General features: G+C 40.1%; 1 protein-coding gene across 1 annotated transcript in view; it reads left to right on the forward strand.

Annotated features, from left to right (window-relative positions):
- MRC1 (mannose receptor C-type 1) overlaps window positions 1-21,373 on the forward strand; it is a 99,160-nt gene that overhangs the window by 57,273 nt on the left and 20,514 nt on the right. The window contains exons 11-21 of the mRNA XM_047868213.1: window positions 1,764-1,912; window positions 4,045-4,244; window positions 6,552-6,679; window positions 7,196-7,283; window positions 9,588-9,732; window positions 11,302-11,343; window positions 12,464-12,627; window positions 14,291-14,358; window positions 16,017-16,117; window positions 17,040-17,182; window positions 17,563-17,677. Coding sequence (XP_047724169.1) covers window positions 1,764-1,912; window positions 4,045-4,244; window positions 6,552-6,679; window positions 7,196-7,283; window positions 9,588-9,732; window positions 11,302-11,343; window positions 12,464-12,627; window positions 14,291-14,358; window positions 16,017-16,117; window positions 17,040-17,182; window positions 17,563-17,677 — 1,343 coding nt within the window. The remainder of the gene's footprint in view (window positions 1-1,763; window positions 1,913-4,044; window positions 4,245-6,551; window positions 6,680-7,195; window positions 7,284-9,587; window positions 9,733-11,301; window positions 11,344-12,463; window positions 12,628-14,290; window positions 14,359-16,016; window positions 16,118-17,039; window positions 17,183-17,562; window positions 17,678-21,373) is intronic.

Genomic DNA, 21,373 nt, shown 5'->3' on the forward strand with positions numbered 1-21,373 from the left:
GTTCATTTTCTTTTCTTTGCTTTGCTAGTTTTGCTAGACCGATAGGTCCAGAAAAATCACATGAATGTAGAGGATTTTATATAACTTTTGACCTCTAGAGTACCAAACATCTTTGAGGTTTTAGTTTTTATTTATTTTTCCCTTAATCTTCACAAAGCACTGGATTAGACACAGAAGAAACTTAAAGAATTTTCTTTTAATGTTTACTTATTTTTGAGAGGGAAAGAGAGAGAAACAGAGCATGAGAGGAGGAGGGGTAGAGAGAGGGGGAGACACAGAATCCGAAGCAGGCTCTAGGCTCCGAGCTGTCAGCACAGTGCCTGATGCAGGGCTCGAACTCACAAACTGTAAGGTCATGACCTGAGCCGAAGTGGGACGCTCAACCGACTGAGCCACTCAGGCGCCCCACGAAATTTAAAAATGTGCATTTGATTTGTTATAAAAAGGTCAAGACATAGTTTTAATACAGTAAGTTTTATTCATTGCTTCTTAAGGCACACCTGATAAAAGGTAAAGAATGCTACTGTTCTGATCTTCACTGAGTGGACATTGATCCTGACTGATCAATTGATGAGTTGGTTTATTGATCTTTTGGTTTATTGGAGCAGAAATTTCCCTATATTTTAGGTTTGTTTTCCTTTGTATTGTCTACATTTCTATTCGGGAGCTCGGTAACTCTGTGCTTAAATTTTGTTTCTAGACTTTTGGGACAAATTGGGTTTAGGACTTTAAACATTTTTTTCTTTGTACAGTTGTGAGAATGAAATTATTCAATTGTGAGAAGTAAACATTCCGTTATCCTGGAAACTGTGAACACCACTTTTTTCACTTCTCTTTTGCTCCGAAGAAAAATTTTTGCCTACATTGTTGCCTCATTATTTAATGTTTTATCTGTTAAGATCAACTTTGGTTGCTTTACGAACCAAATTGGGTCATTAGATGATGCCAAAGAGATGAGATCCAAAGAGAACCTTTGGAAATTGTGATTCTTCTCCTACTTCTTTCTACAGATCGAATCTCTGCTTCTCCGTATTCCTCAATAATTTTCTCTTCTGTTTCAGACCCGAGGGAAGAGAATAAAATTTGAGGGGTAATCCACACGGATTTTTCTGTCTGTATCATCTTTGATAACGTTACGACCTCGGGATTTACTTACCCAAGAAACTGTGTCGGGCATTTGAAATAGTTGGAAAGTGGACTACTTTTTTTTTTTTTTAATTTTTTTTTCAACGTTTTTTATTTATTTTTGGGACAGAGAGAGACAGAGCATGAACAGGGGAGGGGCAGAGAGAGAGGGAGACACAGAATCGGAAACAGGCTCCAGGCTCCGAGCCATCAGCCCAGAGCCCGACGCGGGGCTCGAACTCACGGACCGCGAGATCATGACCTGGCTGAAGTCGGACGCTTTAACCGACTGCGCCACCCAGGCGCCCCATACTTTTTTAAACAGTGTATCTGAGAATGCTATAGTTTTCTCCTTTGCCTTTGCAGAATTCTCTTAGATTGTGAGGAGGGGCCGAGGGGCTGGTGAGGAGTGGACAGAAATGATTTGAGTATATTTGATTTTATTCACTCAGCTCCATGATAGTCCCCCCTCATTTCCTTAGTAGAAATTTGCATAATTTAAATGGCATATAACTTAAAACACAATATGTTTGAAGTACCAACTAAATCATAGCTCACACATGTAATTGACATGCTTTTCGTGTTGCTGTTTGGAAAAATTCACATTTCTAAATTTTAGTTAATTTTTTTCTTTTAAGATATGAACAAGCGTTTCTAACTAGTTTGGTTGGATTGAGGCCTGAAAGATATTTTTGGACAGGACTTTCAGATGTACAAAACAAAGGCACCTTTCAATGGACCATTGAGGAAAAGGTTCAGTTCACCCACTGGAATTCAGATATGCCAGGTATGAGCATTGCTTGGAGGTGAGGTTTTCATTCACCCTACAAGTCCATTGGGCAAAGCCTATTAGTCCTCCATGTAGTTTTCCAAATATACTACGTAGATTAGTTGTGCTTGCGGCATTTTGTATTTCATTCTCTTTTGCTTTTTCTTTCTTTCCTAAAATTTTCTTAAAAAAAATTTTTTTTTAACGTTTATTTATTTTTGAGACCAAGAGAGACAGCATGAACGGGGGAGGACCAGAGAGAGAGGGAGACACAGAATCTGAAACAGGCTCCAGGCTCTGAGTTGTCGGCGCAGAGCCCGACACAGGGCTTGAACTCACTGACCGTGAGATCATGACCTGAGCTGAAGTCAGACGCTTAACCGACTGAGCCACCCAGGCACCCCTAAAATTTCTAATTAGTTCACAGTCATCTAAGAAAACAGGGAAGTAAAACTAGTAGTTGTCTGGTATTGCTCTGTTTGAAAAATATTTATGAAATCCTAAATAACCACAGACGTTCCAGACAGTTAACTTATGTTTGTAAACTTAAAACTATATTAAAGAGATTTAAAATTTGGCCTTGCAGAGATGAGTGGAAATATTAGTATGTTTCAGGGACATGACACCGCGCAGAAATGCCACATCCTCCAGAGCAAATGTTTTGTTGTGTCTGGGCTAAACGCTAAAGCAAGACTGTTCACTCAAGCGCCTGGATTTACTACCTGGCTTCATAAGTCCTGATCTTCAGAAGTTCTTTTAATTTGTATTCTCAAATTATTGACAAATAAGGAAAATAGGACAGTAATTTGGATAGTGTGATTCTTGGTGAATTCTTGAATGTTCTGAAAACAATACGATTTCAGTTTATTTTTATTAAAAAAAAATTTGTTTTTGTAATCTTCATTTATTTTTGAGAGAGAGACAGAGTACAAGTGGGGGAAGGAGCAGAGACAGGGAGACACAGAATCCGAAGCAGGCTCCAGGCTCCGAGCTGTCAGCACAAAACCTGATGCGGGGCTCAAGCTCACGAATGGGGGATCATGACCTGAGCTGAACTCAGATGCTTAAGTGACTGAGCTACCCAGGAGCCCCAACGATTTCAGTTTATTTTTAAATTAACTGGGCAGGAGAGTAAGAGCTGACTATACACTTTTGTTGTTGTTGTTGTTGTTGTTAAGTATCGTTCGGAGTGGTAGTGGTAATTTTTACTTCTAGGCCCTACTCTTTAATTTTCTTCGTGTTGCTCCTTCAGCAGTGGGACTCTGAAAGCTTAATCCTGGAATGTCCCTAGGGAATAAAAATGGATGAAATCAGAGCCATAGGGAATCAGAGATCTTAGAGAAAATGTTTTGAAAAAGATGCGCCTCCCCAGAACTTTGAGATTTCTCTCTAGACGCTTCATGTCCGTTAAAAGAACAGTAAGAGAACATCTCACTCCAGCAAAGACTCCTACTATGTTCAAAGTTCTTTCTGAATGAATTACTATTTGGAAATAATCACACCTGTAAAACAGATTTATAAAGTATTAAGCTGATTATAGTCCCCATTGTCTATGCTTTTTTTTATCCTTGAAAGCTGGCACTCATCACTACTCTGTAAAGTAGGTGGTGATATTTGCCTTCTGAGATAAGGAAGCAAGTTCAAGGGTAGTTGAGTATTCAACGAATAACAAAAATCTCTAGCTCACTTGTGTCTCCCTTTGAAGTGTGTGATGAATTTCTGTCCTGAGAGACCTCCAAGGCCTGTGGGGCGGAGGAGGGGACTCTTACAAACGTTTTCTTAAAAAAAGAAAAAAAACCCATGAACCCCCTGTTTTTGCCATTATGGTAAATTTTGTTCTACTAAAATTATTGTATCATTAAGTATCTACGTGGGGAACACCCTGCCCGATGTTAGAAACACGAAATGCTATCAAAACCCTGACGTCTGAGCTCATAATTCTGTTAGGGATTTTGGCCACACAAATAAAAGGTCACCAACAGTTCAAAATAGTAGAAAGGAGTTGCCAAATGCGGCCGTAATTTCTCCTCTATATTTTCTCTTCACCTGAGGAGTGTATGGCCCTGGGTGACCCTCGGGTTTGACCTGCGAGCGGGGCCGGCCGTTAGTAGCTCCTGCTAAGTGAATTTTCCTTTATGTATTGAATACAGGGCGAAAAGCAGGATGTGTCGCCATGAGAACTGGAGTTGCAGGGGGCTTGTGGGATGTTTTGAGATGCGAAGAAAAAGCAAAATTTGTGTGCAAACACTGGGCCGAGGGAGTAACTCGCCCACCAGAGCCCACAACAACTCCCGAACCCAAATGTCCGGAGGAATGGGGCGCCAGCAGTAAAACGAGCTTGTGTTTCAAGGTGACTGTCATCTGCTAAGCTAAGAAAGAACGTGGACTGTGTTTCAGCCTCAAAAGTCACGCGAGGAATTAAAACGGAACCCCAAACCGCAGTGCTCAGGCTCTACCTGTAGAAAGTCTAATTCTCTGAATCTGGAAGGGGAGCTGGGCTTCTGTGTTTTCAAAAGCTCTCCTCGGGTACATGCTAATGACCGGTTGCATTTAGAGCTGCAAACACGACTCACAGCAGCTTTCTTCACGTGCTCTGCTTCGTCACCCTCCCACTGTCCCCCCCAGGCTGCCTTGCCCTCCTCTGAGCTTGCACTTTTCATGAAAATGTGTTTCCCCTCATGCTATCCCATCACGTCCCATTTTGCCCTGGTCTCAGAGCCCAAGCTTTTAGGTAATTGCACTGATAAATGAGTCTACATTAATGCCAAATGGTCATCCAGGAGGTGATGCTCCATCGTTGTGATTTAGCGCCCCCCCCCCCCCCCCCGCCCCGTTGTTATGCCCGATGGGCGATGAGAGCGTTCCTAAGTAGGGGCACGTGGCTGTTCCGTGTCCTTTAAATGACGAGTTGATATCCTGCTCTCATTTTATACCTTCCAAGTTCACACCGTCCATTTTCTCGTTATGCAGTCAAGTTGACCAAAACAAACAGACAAAAACCTCAGTGAATTATGCATTTGGGTCTTTTTTTTTTTTTTCACTCTTGTAAGTCATATCCTTTCTTGAGAAAGTTAGATTTGGTCACATACAGAAATGTGCTTTTCTACCCCTTAATGATATTGTTCTTTAGCGTCCTACTCCCAGGACCTCTTTTATTCAGACCCTTTGGTCGCATGTGGCCATGGTGTGCCTTGTAAGACAGTTAGGTAAGGCTGAGGGAAAACTTGAATTACTAATGTGTATCAGAATGAGGCTGTTTAGTCTTCTGTAACTCAAGGGGTGTGAGTAGTTGGGTTAGTCATTCCCACTACTGGCAGTGGAGATTGCTAAATACTTGTTCAATCCTGACTAGCAGGTCAAGGCTAAATGCACAATTTACATAGAAGGGGATGCATTGGGCCAAGGCAAGAGAGGATTTTGGAAATGGGTTAATTGAGGACTATTGCAAAGCAAATCAGGTGTTTATTGTTGCATCTGGAAACTTTTGGTTTACTACACAAAGGCCAGGCTCGTCCTATACACAGCCATCCACCTGGGGGCGGTAGGCTATGGAGATTTGTAGCAGGATTTTGCGAGAAGTGGCAGAATTCTCCAGAGCTGGGAAGTGAATGAGGGTTCTGGTAGAGATGCTATCCTGGTGGATATTCAACACATTGAAATATGTGCTTCATTAGAAAATTATATAGTTTTAGAGGTGCTTACGTAGGTTTGTTTGGAAATATATAGACCGTCTTTGTACATATTAAGATGTGGGAACTATTAATAAAATTCAGGTGATAGTAAATTGATTTAAGAAAACGAAGTCTTATATCATAGTCTAGCAGGTTGCAGTGCCCACAGAGTCTTGGGAGTTAATGATGTGGAAGCTTGCTCAAGGCACTTTTGTCCAGAGAGCTCAAGTTAGGGTCAAGGTGAAGATTGCCTTGGGTTGCTTGGTGATGGCTGGGCAGCCCTAGTCCATTGGAAGCCAACCCCATTTCCCACAAGCCTGTAATGGTGGGGAGCATGACTCATGAGAAATAGTGAATGAAAATTATAAAAGTTGATGGATACAACGGACTCCTATAGTATTTGCACACTGATAGGTATGTCTTAGTCTGGAATTCCATTTCACTGTAGCCCTCTGGATAATACAAGATATTCCCTAACTTATATAATCTATTAAAATTTAATGCAGCTGTCAGGAAAAAAAGACAAGGCCATTGTAAAAGACACCAGCAATGAAATATTGAGACTGTCAGGTGTTTGTTCAAGCTAAGCAGGATAACAAACTATGCCACAATTTTTGTTTTTTGAAGTTTTCCTTCCTTACTTTTCCTGTATCAAAAGTGTTTTTTTCTTCCTCATTTCAATGCTACTTTTCCCATCTAAGCAAATTAATTCTGCCAAATGCATCAAACTTCTAAGACTTTAATCTAATTTCTTCTGTGCTATGAAGCATTTTTATTTTCTAAGGTTTTCTCAACAAAACCACCCCACATGTTTTGTTACCCAAATACTTACTCCTACATTGATTTTCAACCAAGACAATTACATTGTTTTACACCATAGCAGTGTCTTTCTATAAAATGAAATCTCATCAAAAGTAAATAATTATTTCTCTTGATTTGATAAGCTATGAAGTATAAAATAACTTCTGAAACTATATCATCCTTAGCTGTTTGCAAAAGGAAAACACGAGAAGAAAACATGGTTTGAATCTCGAGATTTTTGTAAAGCTCTGGGTGGTGATCTAGCTAGTATCAATAATAAAGAGGAACAGCAAGCAATATGGCGATTGATAGCGTAAGTGTCTTTTGTATATAATATTCCTTTTACCTATTTGATGCTCTGATGTTGAGAAAAGTCTTACATTTCTGAAATTGTTGACTCATAATGCTACCTTGAGTGGCTGTATTATTTCCCAAATCCATAGGACCTTTTTTTATCTAGTTTCACCTACGAATGCTTTAATTTTATCGATATAAATCCTGTGATGAATTACTCTATAAAAGTACAAGACACTCAATACATGTTATTAAGTGAATAAATGAATGACTTTCTTGCAGTGCTTTATAATGATATATTCTCAAGTGGTGGCTCCTTTTGAGGATATTCATGGGCTGTACCAAAACACACAGTTGCATACTGCTTATAGTCATTGAGTCTTTTTACCTGTGTACTAATTTAGGTTTCAAAGACAACTTTCAAATTTGATTAGCTCTCATATTTGTCTCATTAGGTAACCATAGAAATCTCGTTAAGTAACCAGACTTGTTTCATCCAATAGTATGAGCTCTCTTTATGTCTTGCAAATTGCAGGGCTACCGGGACGTACCATGAACTGTTTTGGTTGGGACTTACGTATGGAAGTCCTTCAGAGGGCTTTGTTTGGAGTGACGGTTCTCCTGTGAGTAATATGATTTGATACATTGTTTTCTCACTTTATCATGTATTTATTTCGATGTTACCCTTTGGCTTAATCCAAGTCTTTGGTGAAACGTGTTTTTATGATAGCTAGTAACATTTTTCTATGCAAAAATAAATCCAATTCTAGGATCATTATTCTGCCCCTGCCCTAATTAATTCTGTTCACCCAAGGTATAAGCATAACTGGCTGGATTAAAAAAAATTTTTAGAAAACTCATTTAGGTAGCTTGAATAAAATAATGCTTTCATTCTATTATGCAAAATTGGTGTGCAAGTAGTTAAACTTCTTAAAAGTTTGGTATTTTTAAATTTTTATTTTATTTTTATTTTTTAGTGAGAGCGTGGGTGGGGGAGAGGGGCAGGGGGAGAAAGACAGAGAATCTTAAGCAAGCTGAGCATGGAGCCTGATATGGGGTCTGATCTCACGACCCTGGGATTATGACCTGAGCCAGAGTCAAAAGTCAGACACTCAACCAACTGAGCCACCCAAGTGCCCCAGAAATTGAGTTTTAAACAAGTGTTGGTGAGGATGCAGAGAAAAAGGAACCCTTGTGCACTGTTGGTAGGAATGCAAACTGATACAGCCACTGTGGAAAACAGTATGGACGATCCTCAAAAAGCTAAAAATAAGGGTACCTGGGTGGCTCAATCAGTTGAGTGTCAGACTTTGGCTCAGGTCATGATCTTGCATTTTTTGAGTTTGAGCCCCACATCAGGCTCCCTCCCGTCAGCACAGAGCCTGCTTTGGATTCTCTGTCCCCCTCTCTCTGCCCCCCCCCCCCCATGGCTTGTGCTCTCCCAAAAAATAAATACTTTTTAAGAAACTTAAAAATAGAACTACCATATAATTCAGTAATTGCACTACTGGGTATTTAACCCCAAAACACAAAAACACTAATTCATAGGTGTGCCTGTACCCCTGTGTTTATTGCAGCATTATTTACAATAGCTAAACTATGGAAGCAGCCCAAGTGCCCATCAACATTTATGTTTATTCAGCCATAAAATTCCAGAATATTATTCAGCCATAAAAACGAATGAAATCTTGCCATCTGTAACAACACGAATGGAGCTAGAGAATATAATTCTGGCTGAAATAAGTCAGTCAGAGAAAGACAAATATCATATGATTTCACTCATATGTGGAATTCAAGAAACAAAACAAATGAGCAAAGGAAAAAAGAGAGAGGCAAATCAAGAAATGGACTCTTAACTACAGAGAACAAACTGATGGTTTCTAGAGGGGAGGGAGGTGGGTGAAATAGGTGAAGGGGATTAAGAGTGCACTTACCATGATGAGCACTGAATAATGTATAGAACTGTTGAGTCACTATATTGTATACTCGAAACAAATATAACACTATGTTAACTATACTGGAATTAAAATTTAAAACTTAATATAAAAAGTTGAGTGTTTTATAGCTTCTTATAGAGCAAGAGATCTGGAAACAATTTTTGAGAATCCATTAATAACCATTGGGCCTTGTCAGCCTTCCCCATTCCTAAGAATGGGGAAGTGTGAGGCTGTGACACGTGTTGGCAGTATTTAGTGGTCTGGTCATCCAAGGAAGTGATTTTGTGTGATTTCAGTTCTACCTCCTCTTATAACCCATCAGCAACTTTTCAAGGCACTTGAGTAAGGTGATTTCTTTGATAGCTCCACTGACACTTGGATTTCATATTGATATTTCTGGAAAATGCTTAGCCTAAAACTCTGTTGGGTACGATTCTACACTGAAACCTGCAAGGGGTTCTACACCCAGCCCTCCATTTATTTCCACTGTTCTTTTAGGCGGAGTTATGTAGCTTTGTTAACGGCATTTCGTAAGTCTTTTTCTTTTATTATAAAAACTAATTATATTTCTCTATCCTACCTATAAAGAGAAAGTGTCCAACGTCACACTGAAATATTACCACTTAAGAATGGGTTAGAGATTTAGGAACACCCAATACTGACAAGTGGAGCTTTTTTGCTGGGTTTTTCCTATATAGAAATCCCACTTTCAAGGCCCTGGATCCATTCTATCAATAAGACCGAAGAAAATGTTATAATAATACCATATTCTATTCATCTTTGAAAGTTTCCATGTAGTGAAAGCTATTTCTTTCCAATCCATTTTCATAAACCTTGCTTTCAAAACAAAGCTATTGCAAAAAAAGTGGATGGATTAAAAAATGTTAATATACCTTCCCTTTCTATCTTTTGTTTAGATAAATGATTGTCAATGGCCTGATTTAAATGACATACGTAATTAATGATTGCAATGTAATGTTTCTGACATAGGTTTCATATGAAAATTGGGCTTATGGAGAACCTAATAATTATCAAAATGTTGAATACTGTGGCGAGTTGAAAGGTGACTCTGGTATGTCCTGGAATGATATTAACTGTGAACATCTTAACAACTGGATTTGCCAGATACAAAAAGGTATGGTAACCTGTCCTCTATTCTATCTCACATTGGAGAACTAACCTCCTGATATCCCAGTGTTTTCCTTTTATTAGCAGAACCAAACAGACAAAATAACCAAATAAGGGAACTGGCAGGGGCCATCATTTCACAGGATAAGAATGAAGTCAATGAGCACAGATAAATGTTCCAAAGGAACAGAAGATCAAAAGGCCACCCGGGAATCCTGGATGACAGTCACGTCCTCTAAAATAGTTCCCACGAGCTGTGATTCTGGCTCAGGTTCTACAAGGGTGGGAGTGGGTGGGTGTTCTACTCTGTAAGTAGAGTAATGCGCATCCTGTTTCTTCTTTGGTATATTCACCCTCTGACCTATGTTAGCCATCCAGTAGGTAAAAGTTTCCCAACGTCTGAATATTCTAAATGTTGATTTCTTAAATAAATATTCAACACAAAGAACAAACACCATTTTGGGGCCCTGATGCTATTATAGCCACTATGTTTATGATTGTCAAAAAGTATCTGCATACTTTAAGTCACGATCTGGGACTCAGAAAGTTCCACATATCCAAGTCAGGCATTGAGGTCAGAGGATCCAGGTTCTTCTGTTAAGATAAAGGAACAAACAGACCTTCCCTTGAACCACAATATACATAATCTTCCTCATTTTAAAACAGTTTGTGGAACCACATTGCCCTCTGCTGTTGGAGAACCTTGGCTACTGTCCCAACTCCACTGCTAGAGACCCTGTGTTGCTCTCGTGCTGTTTGCTTGTTTTCCTCACTCCTGCATAGATGAGTGCTTTCAAAGTTTTCAGAGTAGAGGAATAAAGAGTGGCCAGTTTTTCTTTAGAAGTCTCCTAGCTACCAATGACTGCGTAAGTTTCCTTACATGTTATTAGTAACTCTGTTCTTCCAGATGTTAACTACATTAAGCCAAAAGCTGGGTAACCTGATTCCTTTTATCAGATTCCAACAAAGTCCAGATATATCATTAACTCCTTGGAAAGAAAAATATTTCATTTAACTTTTAGGATAAGATACATTTAATAAACATAATATTCTTTGGAAAAAAAACATTTTATAAGTCAATAGTGTATCTTTAATGGTTTCAAATAATGAAATTTTAAGTAAGTCCACAGCTCATTATAAGATGTGTAATTGTCACCCTGACATTTATTAAATATCTTCTACATACCAATAATGCACATAATTTATCCTACCTCTTTACACATACTACTAACTCCTTTTAGCAGTTGACAGAGTTGAAGGTAGGCAATTTAAACCCCAGTTTGATTTGAAACTAGGCTTTCTGATTCTAAAACTCGTGTTCCTTTCTTCCCTTTTGATGACACTATTTTTGGGTCTGAAAAGTGTCTTCCAATTTCTAGTGGCTATTACTGTACTAATTCTCTTAGCCTTCATTCTTCTCCTCTACAACATGCTAGGGCATTTGAGGAGTAGAAGAGAGGGAGAGAAGGAAGAGCTACATTTTAAGCTGTTTTGACCCACGAAAATAGGAAAATTAGGAGATATGATTGCGGAAGTTCACGCACACTTTATAATCTGGTTTTCTTTTGTTTTCCAGGACAAACACCAAAACCTGAGCCAACACCAGCTCCTCAAGACAGTAGGTGTTTCCTTATTTCGTGATCTCCACACTGATAGCCTTTTTTGCTCTTTCCTTTCCTTTCCTTCACCCAGGAAGAACAGAGTTCTTAATATCTCTGAGAACCTTGTGGGAGTATGGATCCTTTCCTCCAGACAAATGCTCATAGGCACAAAAGCAAAGCATTTTAATACACTGTGTCAAGGGCTCTTGAATCAAACCCAAGGGCCCATGTTTTCTCTTTAGTACTCTATTAGTTCCCCATGGCTGCTGTAACAAATTACCACAAAGTTGGTGGCTTCAAGCAAAGCACATTTATTCCCCCTTACAGGTCTGGAGGTCAGAAACAGGAGCTCAGTTTCACTGGGCCAAAATTGTCAAGGCCATGCTTCCTCCCGTGGTTCTAGGGGAGAATCTGATTCCTTGTCTTTACCACCTTCTAGAACTGCATCCCTTAAAGTTAGCTTGTGTCCCCCCTCCTGCACCCTGAAAAACCAGCAATGTAGCAATCTTGCTTCTTTTGTCACGTGGCTTTCCTCTTCTGCAGTCAGATCTCCCTCTTTAAGGATACTTGCGATTACATTAGGGCCCACCCAGATAATCTAGGATAATGGCTCCATCTAAAGACCCTGAATTTAATCATGATCAACCACGATTTTAATCAAGATGTTTCACTTCTTTGGGTAGATTTGTTTCTAGGTATTTTATGGGTTTTGGTGCAACTGTAAATGGGATCGATTCCTTGATTTCTCTTTCTGTTGCTTCATTATTGGTGTATAAGAATGCAACTGATTTCTCACAGCTTTCACTTCTTGAACTCCGAACGTCATAGGTCCAGGTATGTAAGTTGTGTTTGCTATGTGATCCCTTTGATGAAAGTAGCACTGAGAGTTCTTTTACCCAATGATGATACATAGGACTTAATGGAGAAGATAGAGTTCCAGATCTGGTGCAGAGTGGATCTCTGCCCTTAGGTAATTCAGTCTGTGTTGGGCATAAATATCCTGCTTATTCTGGGCTCTCAGACTTGCTGATACCTCTGACAAAGCTACTCTGCCCTTTTTACTTTGGTGCATCACACGTACCAGATTCTTGAATTTATCGCGGGAAAATTCATCACCCTTTTCCATTCATTTTTCAGATCCGCCAGTCACCGAAGATGGGTGGGTTATCTACAAAGACTACCAGTATTACTTTAGCAAAGAAAAGGAGACCATGGACAACGCCCGAGCATTTTGCAGGAGGAACTTCGGTGATCTTGTTTCTATTCAGAGTGAAAGTAAAAAGAAGTTTCTATGGAAATATGTAAGAATATGATTAATTTAAGAATGAAACAGTGACATGTGATAAGCAAAGATAATATCCACTACCTGTGGATTGTACCCTGTGGTGCAATTTCAAATGAGGGGCTAAATTTCAAGTTTCTAAGGTCAGGGGAAGACATGAATGCCAGAGGAGAGGTGGGTGGTGGCCATAACAGAAATGAATGACCTCATTGCTTAGATATTCAGTGCAGAATCATAGCATCCAGAAGCAGTTTTTAGTCTCGGCTTGGTAAGGACCCATATGTGATGACTTTGAGTTCACCAACTGGATTTTCAGAGATTATAATTCTTAAGTAGTTGTTATGTATCAGTCCTGGACCCTCTGATTTAGTTTAGGTCGATTGTTAATTTACAGATCTATCTTAGTTGGACCAAATTGTTGTTAAACGTAAAGCTTGATTATTCATATAAAAATCTTGGTTCTTCCAAAATTATCACATAAGAGTGAAGCTATAGCTTATTGTTTTCCAAAGGTATTGGCTTAATATTTCTCTTTACAAATCATCATGGCATCCTTGTTGCTTGCCAGAAAGGAGGTAAGAGGGAAAGCAGAAAAAAAATACGTTGAATATAATGAAAGAATAAAAAATCATTTGCTTACAAAGGTATTCCAGTGTAGTCTGACCTATCTTTATCTTTGTGGATATATTTTGGTTTGAACTTTTTAGGATATTTCCTAATATTGTACAAATATATATGTGGACAAAGTCTTTCCTTAGATGCAAAATACCAAATGGTTACTTTGTTTTAAAGAATATCTCCAACAACCTAATTGCTATAGGCATTTGCTATTGCAGAGAATGACTGAAGGTATTTGCTTTATAAATTCAGGTTCATATATAGTATGCATATTTTTCTTTTTCTTTTTTAAAAAAATTTTTAATGTTTATTCATGTTTGAATGACACAGAGACACAGAGCACAAGCAGGGGTGGAGCAGAGAGGGGTGGGGGACACAGAATCTGAAGCAGGCTCTAGGCTCTGAGCTGTCAGCACAGAGCCCGATGTGGGGCTCAAACTCATGAACTGCGAGATCATGACTTGAGCCAAAGTTGGACGTCAAACTGACTGAGCCACCCAGGCGCCCCTTTCTTTTTTCTTTTTTTAAAAAAAGTTAATTTAAGGAATGCCTGGGTGGCTCATTCGGTGTCCAACTTTGACTAGTGTCATGATCTCACAGTTCATGGGTTCGAGCCCCATGCTGGGCTCTGTGCTGACAGCTCAGAGCCTGGAGCCTGCTTTGGATTCTGTGTCTCCCTCTTTCTCTGCCCCTCCCTCCCCTGTTCATGCTCTGTCTCTCTGTCTCTTAAAAAGAAACAAACATTAAAAAAATTTTTAAGTAAAAAAAAAAAACTAGAAAAGTTTATTTAAGTAATCTTTACCCCCAGTTTGGGGTGCAACCTCAGGACCCCAAGATCAAGAGTCAGTCACATGCTCTTCTGGCTGAGGCAGCCAAGTGCCCCAATATTTTTCTTTCTATTTCTATGAAAGACGTAACTTTGAATATACCACAAAATTTCTGCATGAATCCCTCCTTAGAAAACAACCCAAATGGGTTGCCTCATTACTAAGTATGTTTTGTTTAAGAATTTTCTTATTACGTAAGTATGGATTGAACTATATATGTCAACTTCCATCTTTTAGGTAAACAGGAATGATGCACAACCAGCATATTTTATTGGCTTATTGATCAGCTTGGATAAAAAGTTTATGTAAGTACATCAAAATAAAGACAACTTTGCTTCAGAGGAGGATCTGATAAACATCTCACAGTTATTTTGAGACTTCGGCTTTGCTGAACGCATTTTTAAAAATCCTGCTGACTAGGTGATGGGCATTGAAGAGGGCTTATTTTGGGATGAGCACCGGGTGTTGTATGGAAACCAAGTTGACAATAAATTTCATATATTAAAAAAAAAAATAAAGATGTATATATATCTATAAAAAAAATCCTGCTGAGCTCTCAATCTAAAAAGCGTCTTAAAAAGAAAGCAAAAGAATTTCTTAAAATCCAGTTAAATATTTTGAACACCATAATTCTCAAGTAAACAATTCAAAGTCTGATTTAATCGTGCAAAACTCCACCTATTTTTGTTTTAGGATGTCATCACATGTTAGTAAGTCACCTGCTAAGGAGATACATGCTGCGTATATGAGCACCGACTTTACTGTTAAAATTACGATTCCCACTTGGACCATCCTTGGTGCACAGAATTAAACCGCCCTTCTATGTCGCCCCACTCACTGCTTTAACAGCCCTACTTGGAAATACCCTTTCAACTGCATGAAACGCTTTCCTTCCAAAGGAATGACTGTACTGTTTTCCATTAGATACAGGGGCCAGGAAAAGCTACGAGAGGGAGGAAATTAGCACATTTTTGGGGTTTCTTTCCTTGTTCATGAATACACATGTTCTCCTAAGTTTGAAGAACAGATATGTCTTCCTGGCTCGTGTGCAGACGTGCTAGCCACATATGTTCCGCTTGACCCTTATTGCCATTTTTGAGTAAACAGAGACCCAAACTCACACTCCTTAATTTTAAAGATCAGAAATGTTTGATGCTTCTTTGGACAAGCCCTCGTTTTTGTTTTATTTATTTTTTTTTACATTTATTTATATTTTGAGAGACATAGAGCACAAGTGGGAGAGGGGCAGAGAGAGAAGGAGACACAGAATCCGAAGCAGGCTCCAGGCTGTCCGCGCAGAGCCCGATGCAGGGCTCGAACTCACAAACTATGAGATCGTGACCTGAGCCAAAGTCGGACGCTTAACCGACTGAGCCACCCAGGTGCCCCTGGACAAGCATCTGTTTTAATCATCTCTAAAATGAGAGGGTCGGATTCGATGATCTCTTGCTCTCTTCCCAGCTAACAGTCTCTGAATTTCTGTAATTTATATAAAATAAGCATTGGCCTGCATACCCTGGGAGAAACCTAGAATAAACACAAAAATCACAGAATGGGCCTTAACGAGAAAGTCTCAATGCTCTGTCTCTCTCTATGGGTGGTTTTCTTTTGTGGGAATCCTGTCTAATCGGCACTGCGAGAGATGTTTGCCTCTGGCTACTTCCAGAGCAACTGGGACCTCCATTTCCTCTCTTGCTTCAAGACTAAAGGTAGCTTCTTCCAGGGAGGGAAAAGAAGACAGACTGTCCAAAGCCCTGGGTTGCCGCAGAGGAGCACAATGGCTCGGGAATCACCGGCTCCTCAGAGTTTTCCTGCTAGTCTTTCTAGAATCCTCTCTTCTGTTTGCTTCCAATCCTGTGCTCTGTGCATCTTCACTGACTCAGGTGTTCCCGCACGCTAGGCTGTAACCAATTATCCCGATGTTTGGATTATTATTGCTAAGGGCCTGAATTTTCTCTTTCAGTTGGATGGACGGAAGCAAAGTGGATTATGTGTCTTGGGCCACAGGTGAACCGAATTTTGCAAACGACGATGAAAATTGTGTGACCATGTATTCAAATTCAGGTAGACAACATAACCATCGTCTTGAATCTGCCTCATGGTGCGATGTGTCTTTTGCTATATCCCTAGCCTAAGAATAGCAAGTTGTGCCCTTACGTCAGGCAAGAAAAGCAGAAGAAATACTTTAAGTCTCGGCGACGTAACTGTTAGTTGGCTTAGTTGGCGAGGAGAATGTGTGCTTCACATGTGCTCTAATAAAGAACACTATCTTGTCACTTACTTTAGGAGACATTTTTTTTTTATGTTTTGATTTGAGCAGAATATCCAGAGGGTTTATCTGTCTCCATTATCTCTCTCCACATCTTTGTCTGTAAAATGAGAATAGTGACCAGAACTTGTGTGTTGTTGAGAGAATTAAAGATATGATATTTCTAAACCACTAAACAAATGCTTGGTATCTGTAAGTTTAGATACGATTAGATTATTATCTTTAGCTGTTAATGGCTGTTTAGGTAATATATCTGCAACATCAAGTTTATTCTGGACTCGTAGGAAGCTCTCCATAAAGTTGAACTATTATCGGGACGCCTGAGTGGCTCAGTCATTTAAGTGTCCGACTCTTGATTTTGGCACAGGTCACGATCCCAGGGTTGTGGGATCAAGCCCCACATCAGGCTCCATGCTGAGCGGGTAGCCTGCTTAAGATTCTTTGTCTCTCTTTCTCCCTCGGCCCCTCTCTCCCGCTTGTGCTCTCTCTCTCTAAAATAAAACAACAAAATAAAATAAAATAAAGCTGAAGTATTGTTAGTTTAAGTGAAAGAACAAAAGGGTACGGCATAGATCTTTCTAGTTACTTGTGTAAAAGTGGTGTTGTAATCTAAGCCATTTCTGAGAATCCTTACAAAACATGAGGCATTTTATTTAAAAAAGAGTGTTTTTAAATGCAAATATGTAAATCTAATTTAGCTATTTTGTCCTCTGCCAGGGTTTTGGAATGACATTAATTGTGGTTATCCAAACGCCTTCATCTGCCAGCGGCACAACAGCAGCATCAATGCCACGGTCATTCCTACCGTGCCTGCAGTCCCAGGAGGTTGTAAGGAAGGCTGGAATTTTTACAATAACAAGGTATGAAAACAATTAGCGGTAGTCTTGGCGTCCATCGATGTGGAGAGTGACAGTGCAAACTTTTCAGCTGAAAGTTAACTTTCGCTTACCTAGTCCCTTGAGCAAATTTTAGGCAAGAATAGATGAAGGTTCCTGTGTCAAATTCCCTGTGGAAATTGAGAGTATACTTGAAGGATCCAGATAGATGTGCCCTTTGTTACAAGGAAGAAAACACACTTTGCAAAGGAAGTCCGTGGGTGATGAAACTAGCTTAACCTTCTGGATCTCTGTTGGGTGATGAGAAAATGTATATTTAGCGTCGATCTGCATGAATAATTTAAATTTCTTTAGGGCAAACATTATTATCTTGACTTAGTCCCTATTTTTTTCTTCCCTCCAAGTGTTTCAAAATCTTTGGATTTGTTGAAGAAGAAAGAAAAAATTGGCAAGAGGCACGAAAAGCTTGCATAGGATTTGGGGGAAATCTGGTATCGATCCGCAATGACAAAGAACAAGGTATGCAGACCATTGTACAATCAGTGATGTGCTTCAATATGTAACCTTTTCCCGCTGATGATACTAAATGATATTTTGGTTTTTGACGAGGCAGGGGAGAAAACCCAAACACATATGGAGAACTATTTTTCAGTTGTAGGGAGCCTGCTGGGCATTTAACATAGAAAGTCCCTTTTCGGGCACCTGGGTGGCTCAGTCGGTTGAGCCTCTGACTCTTGATTTTAGCTCAGGTCGTGATCCCAGGGTTGTGGGGTTGAGACCCGGATCAGGCTGCACACTAACCATGGAGCCTGCTTAAGATTCCCTTTCTTTTTCTCTTCCTCTGCCCCTCTCCCCTGCTCTCATGCATGCTCTCTCTCTCTCTCAAATTAAAAACAAAAAAAGTCCCTTTTCATTGTTAATGGCAACTCTGTGAAGTAGGTTATCATCAGCCCATTTGTGATTTGTGTTCAGGTAGTCTGCTGGTAAGCAGGAGGGTTGGGAGTCAAACTGGCTATTCCCACTTAGACACGATTCTTTTTCCACCAAGCCAGTTTGTTCCCCAAAGAGCCAAAGTAGAGAGTAGTTCTAGGAGTGAAATGGAAAATTGTTAAAATTAACTCCTAGAAAGTTCACTCCTAGAACTAGTCTCTACTTTCACTCCTAGAACGACCCCTAGAGCAGTAAATGGAAATTATAATGTTTTTTTATTGATGTTTATTTACTTATTTATTTAAAAAAATTTTTTTTGAGGTTTATTCATTTTTCAGAGACAGAGAGAGCGTGAGCAGAGGAGGAGCAGAGAGAGAGGGAGACAGAATCCAAAACAGGCTCCAGGCTCTGAGCTGTCAGCACAGAGCCCGATGTGGGGCCTGAACCCACAGACAGTGAGATCATAACCTGAGCTGAAGTAGGATGCCTAACCAACTGAGCCACCCAGGCGCCCCAACGTGTATTTATTTTTGAGACAGAGAGAGACAGAGTGCGGGCAGGGGAGGGGCAGAGAGAGGGAGACACAGAGTCTGAAGCAGGCTCCAGGCCTGTCTGAATTCGGATTCTGTCTCTCTCTCTCTCTGCTCTTCCCCTGCTCACGCTCTGTCTCTCTGTCTCTGAAAAATGAATAAACCTTAAAAAAATTTTTTTAACAAATAAATAAGTAAATAAGCATCAATAAAAAACATTTTAAAATGCACTAAAACTAATTTTTAGATATGAACTTTGAACAAATTGAGAAAAAATTTTTAATAAAACATAAGGGTAAACAACTGCTTTGAAGAACAATGAAGGGAAAAACGCGTCATATCCATTGAGCGGATTGTTAAAACTTATTATACTGTTGACAAGAGAAAGACGCTTGACTACTTTCGCATGGTCTCTTCATGGCCACCTTACCTGAAATAGATACTAAGTTAAATAAGTGAGCCACCACTTTAAGGAGGATGCTGGCCACTGACAGGCCAGCCAGATGAAGAAACCAAATTGCTGGAGGATTTGGAAGCCACCGCAGGCAGCAAGTGAGGCATGTTTGAAAGACCTTCATCTTTCACAGCCTGAAAAAGACAGGATATGGACCCGTGTGGTTCTGGAAGGAAGATTTAACACCAATGAATGGCAATTATAAAGAAATAGGCCTAGGCTCAAAATTGGGAGGCCATTCTAAGAATTAGAACGGATTACGGGCGTCTGGGTGGCTTAGTTGGTTGAGTGTCAGACTTTGGCTTGAGTCATGATCTCAAGGTTCATGGGTTTGAGCCACACATTGGGCACACTGCTTCGGATCCTCTGTCCCTCCCCTGCTCGCTCTGTCTCTCAAAAATAAATGAACATTAAAAAAAAAAAAAAGAAACTAATTAAATGGGCTGCTTTGTGAATTCTCTAAAGGACTGTGAAAATGCTTACATTGGAAAGTTCTTATTTGGATGCTATAGACTCTAGCATATAGTCTACGTATTGATTGGTACATAGCATGAAAGATGTTTAATAAATGTTTGTATGAATGAATTTATGTGGGTTGTTAAAGGGGAGATGAGGCACTAGATAATTTCTAAGTTCCCTCTTGGTTCTGAAATCCTTTGACTTCCAAAATCATGGTACATCTCAGAAAATATAAGAAAGAAGAAAGACACAGGAACCCAAATGGCACTCTCTCAAATGTTTACTTTATTCCATAAAGGCTGCCGTGTGCTCTCTTGGAACATATTATCATATTATATGATAAAACAACCAGGGTTTCGCTGAGAACCTTTGTCAAGTGCAGCAACTTTCCAGACACGGAAAGAAAAGGGTCAAACCATAGCACACAATAAAAACATTTTAAGAATATAATATTCATATTTCTCTAACTGGCCTACCACATTTTGGGCTTAGCTACCCGGCGGAGAAACACAATAATTGACTTCTTCTCTTAACCACAAAGTGCTGATTCCTGGCATAACAGAATTAGAACCTGGGTAATAGAGACGTGCAGAAGGAAACAATTTTCAGATAAAATAACATTATTCCTGGCAAAGCAAGCACACGTTGTTGAATTCTTATTTGTGGTTGTTGGCAGAAAAAGAAGTCAGGGCTAAAACACTGGCAGGTAGTTAGTTCTTTTCCACATTATTTCAAGTTGGGGTTGGGAAAGGTTATGATCTTGTTTAGGAAATAAAATAAAACCAAAGTAAATACCTTGCCATGCTCTCTTCTCTCTCTGAAAAATGTTGGAAGAAAAAAAATTTTTTTTTTTTACCTTTAGTTGAGAAATAAGCAAAAATTTCTGAGCTGAGTACTCACTGCCTCTGCTACTCGGCAGAATAACCATGGAATAGTAGCCCTTCCATGGAATTACTTGTTCATGAATAAACAGATCGTTGCGTCTCTTTGGGCTTCTCTCTATTTTGCATTTTTTAGTAAAACCCCAGTGCACAGTCAGTCAGTATCCTCTTTGCATTCAGCAGCCGTGTTCAAGCGTAAGGGTGTGGAAATTGTTCTGGAGAGTCGGTGTTCATCCACCTGGGCAACCACGACTCCTGGCTGGGAGGTTGCTAGCTGTGGAAGGTGGCCGCGCGGTGTGGGAGGCGTGAGGAAGGGCAAGTGGACAGGGGTTGGGGCACCTGTGCCTTTCAGCCTTTTCCAGCTTCTGAATATTTGCCCCCATCCTCTCTCACTGCCACAGAATTGGCAAAGAAGCAAAAGGCCACATTTGTTCTTCGTTCTCTGAATTGTTCTAGATCTTCTCTCCTAATGACGCGAGTGCTTAGCATCCGGTTACCCCCCTGGGTCCAAGCACACTTAGGGGATGGCCCCTGACCCCTAGCAGTTGCTGCCCAGAAGGAGTTTCAATTGGGTAGCTCTTTGGGCTCGGAAACCCAAAGTAGCGAGAATTTGACAGCCTCACGCTTCTCGTTTTGACAAGTAGTTTTCATTTTCAGAAATTTTCTGGATTAAGAGCTCTCTTTGCCCCCTAGTTATTATAATTAGATCATCTTATTTAAAAAAATCACGACACCCGATAACTCATAAGATGACTGTGTATGAATTAGAAACAATACCTCTTCCTGCAGAAGGCAGGCAGTCACCCCCAGATCGGGGGTGTATGGAACGGAGAGCCGTGCACGGGATGGGCTTGAGCCACCCTTTCCTCACTGCCATTGGGCAGGGCACAGCCCGGACAGCTGTCTGCCCTGGCCCGGAGAAGAACCTAGACCCGTATGACACAAAACTTGCCAAAGTACA

This window comes from Prionailurus viverrinus, chromosome B4 (assembly GCF_022837055.1).
Source record: "Prionailurus viverrinus isolate Anna chromosome B4, UM_Priviv_1.0, whole genome shotgun sequence".
Taxonomy (NCBI): Eukaryota; Metazoa; Chordata; class Mammalia; order Carnivora; family Felidae; genus Prionailurus; species Prionailurus viverrinus.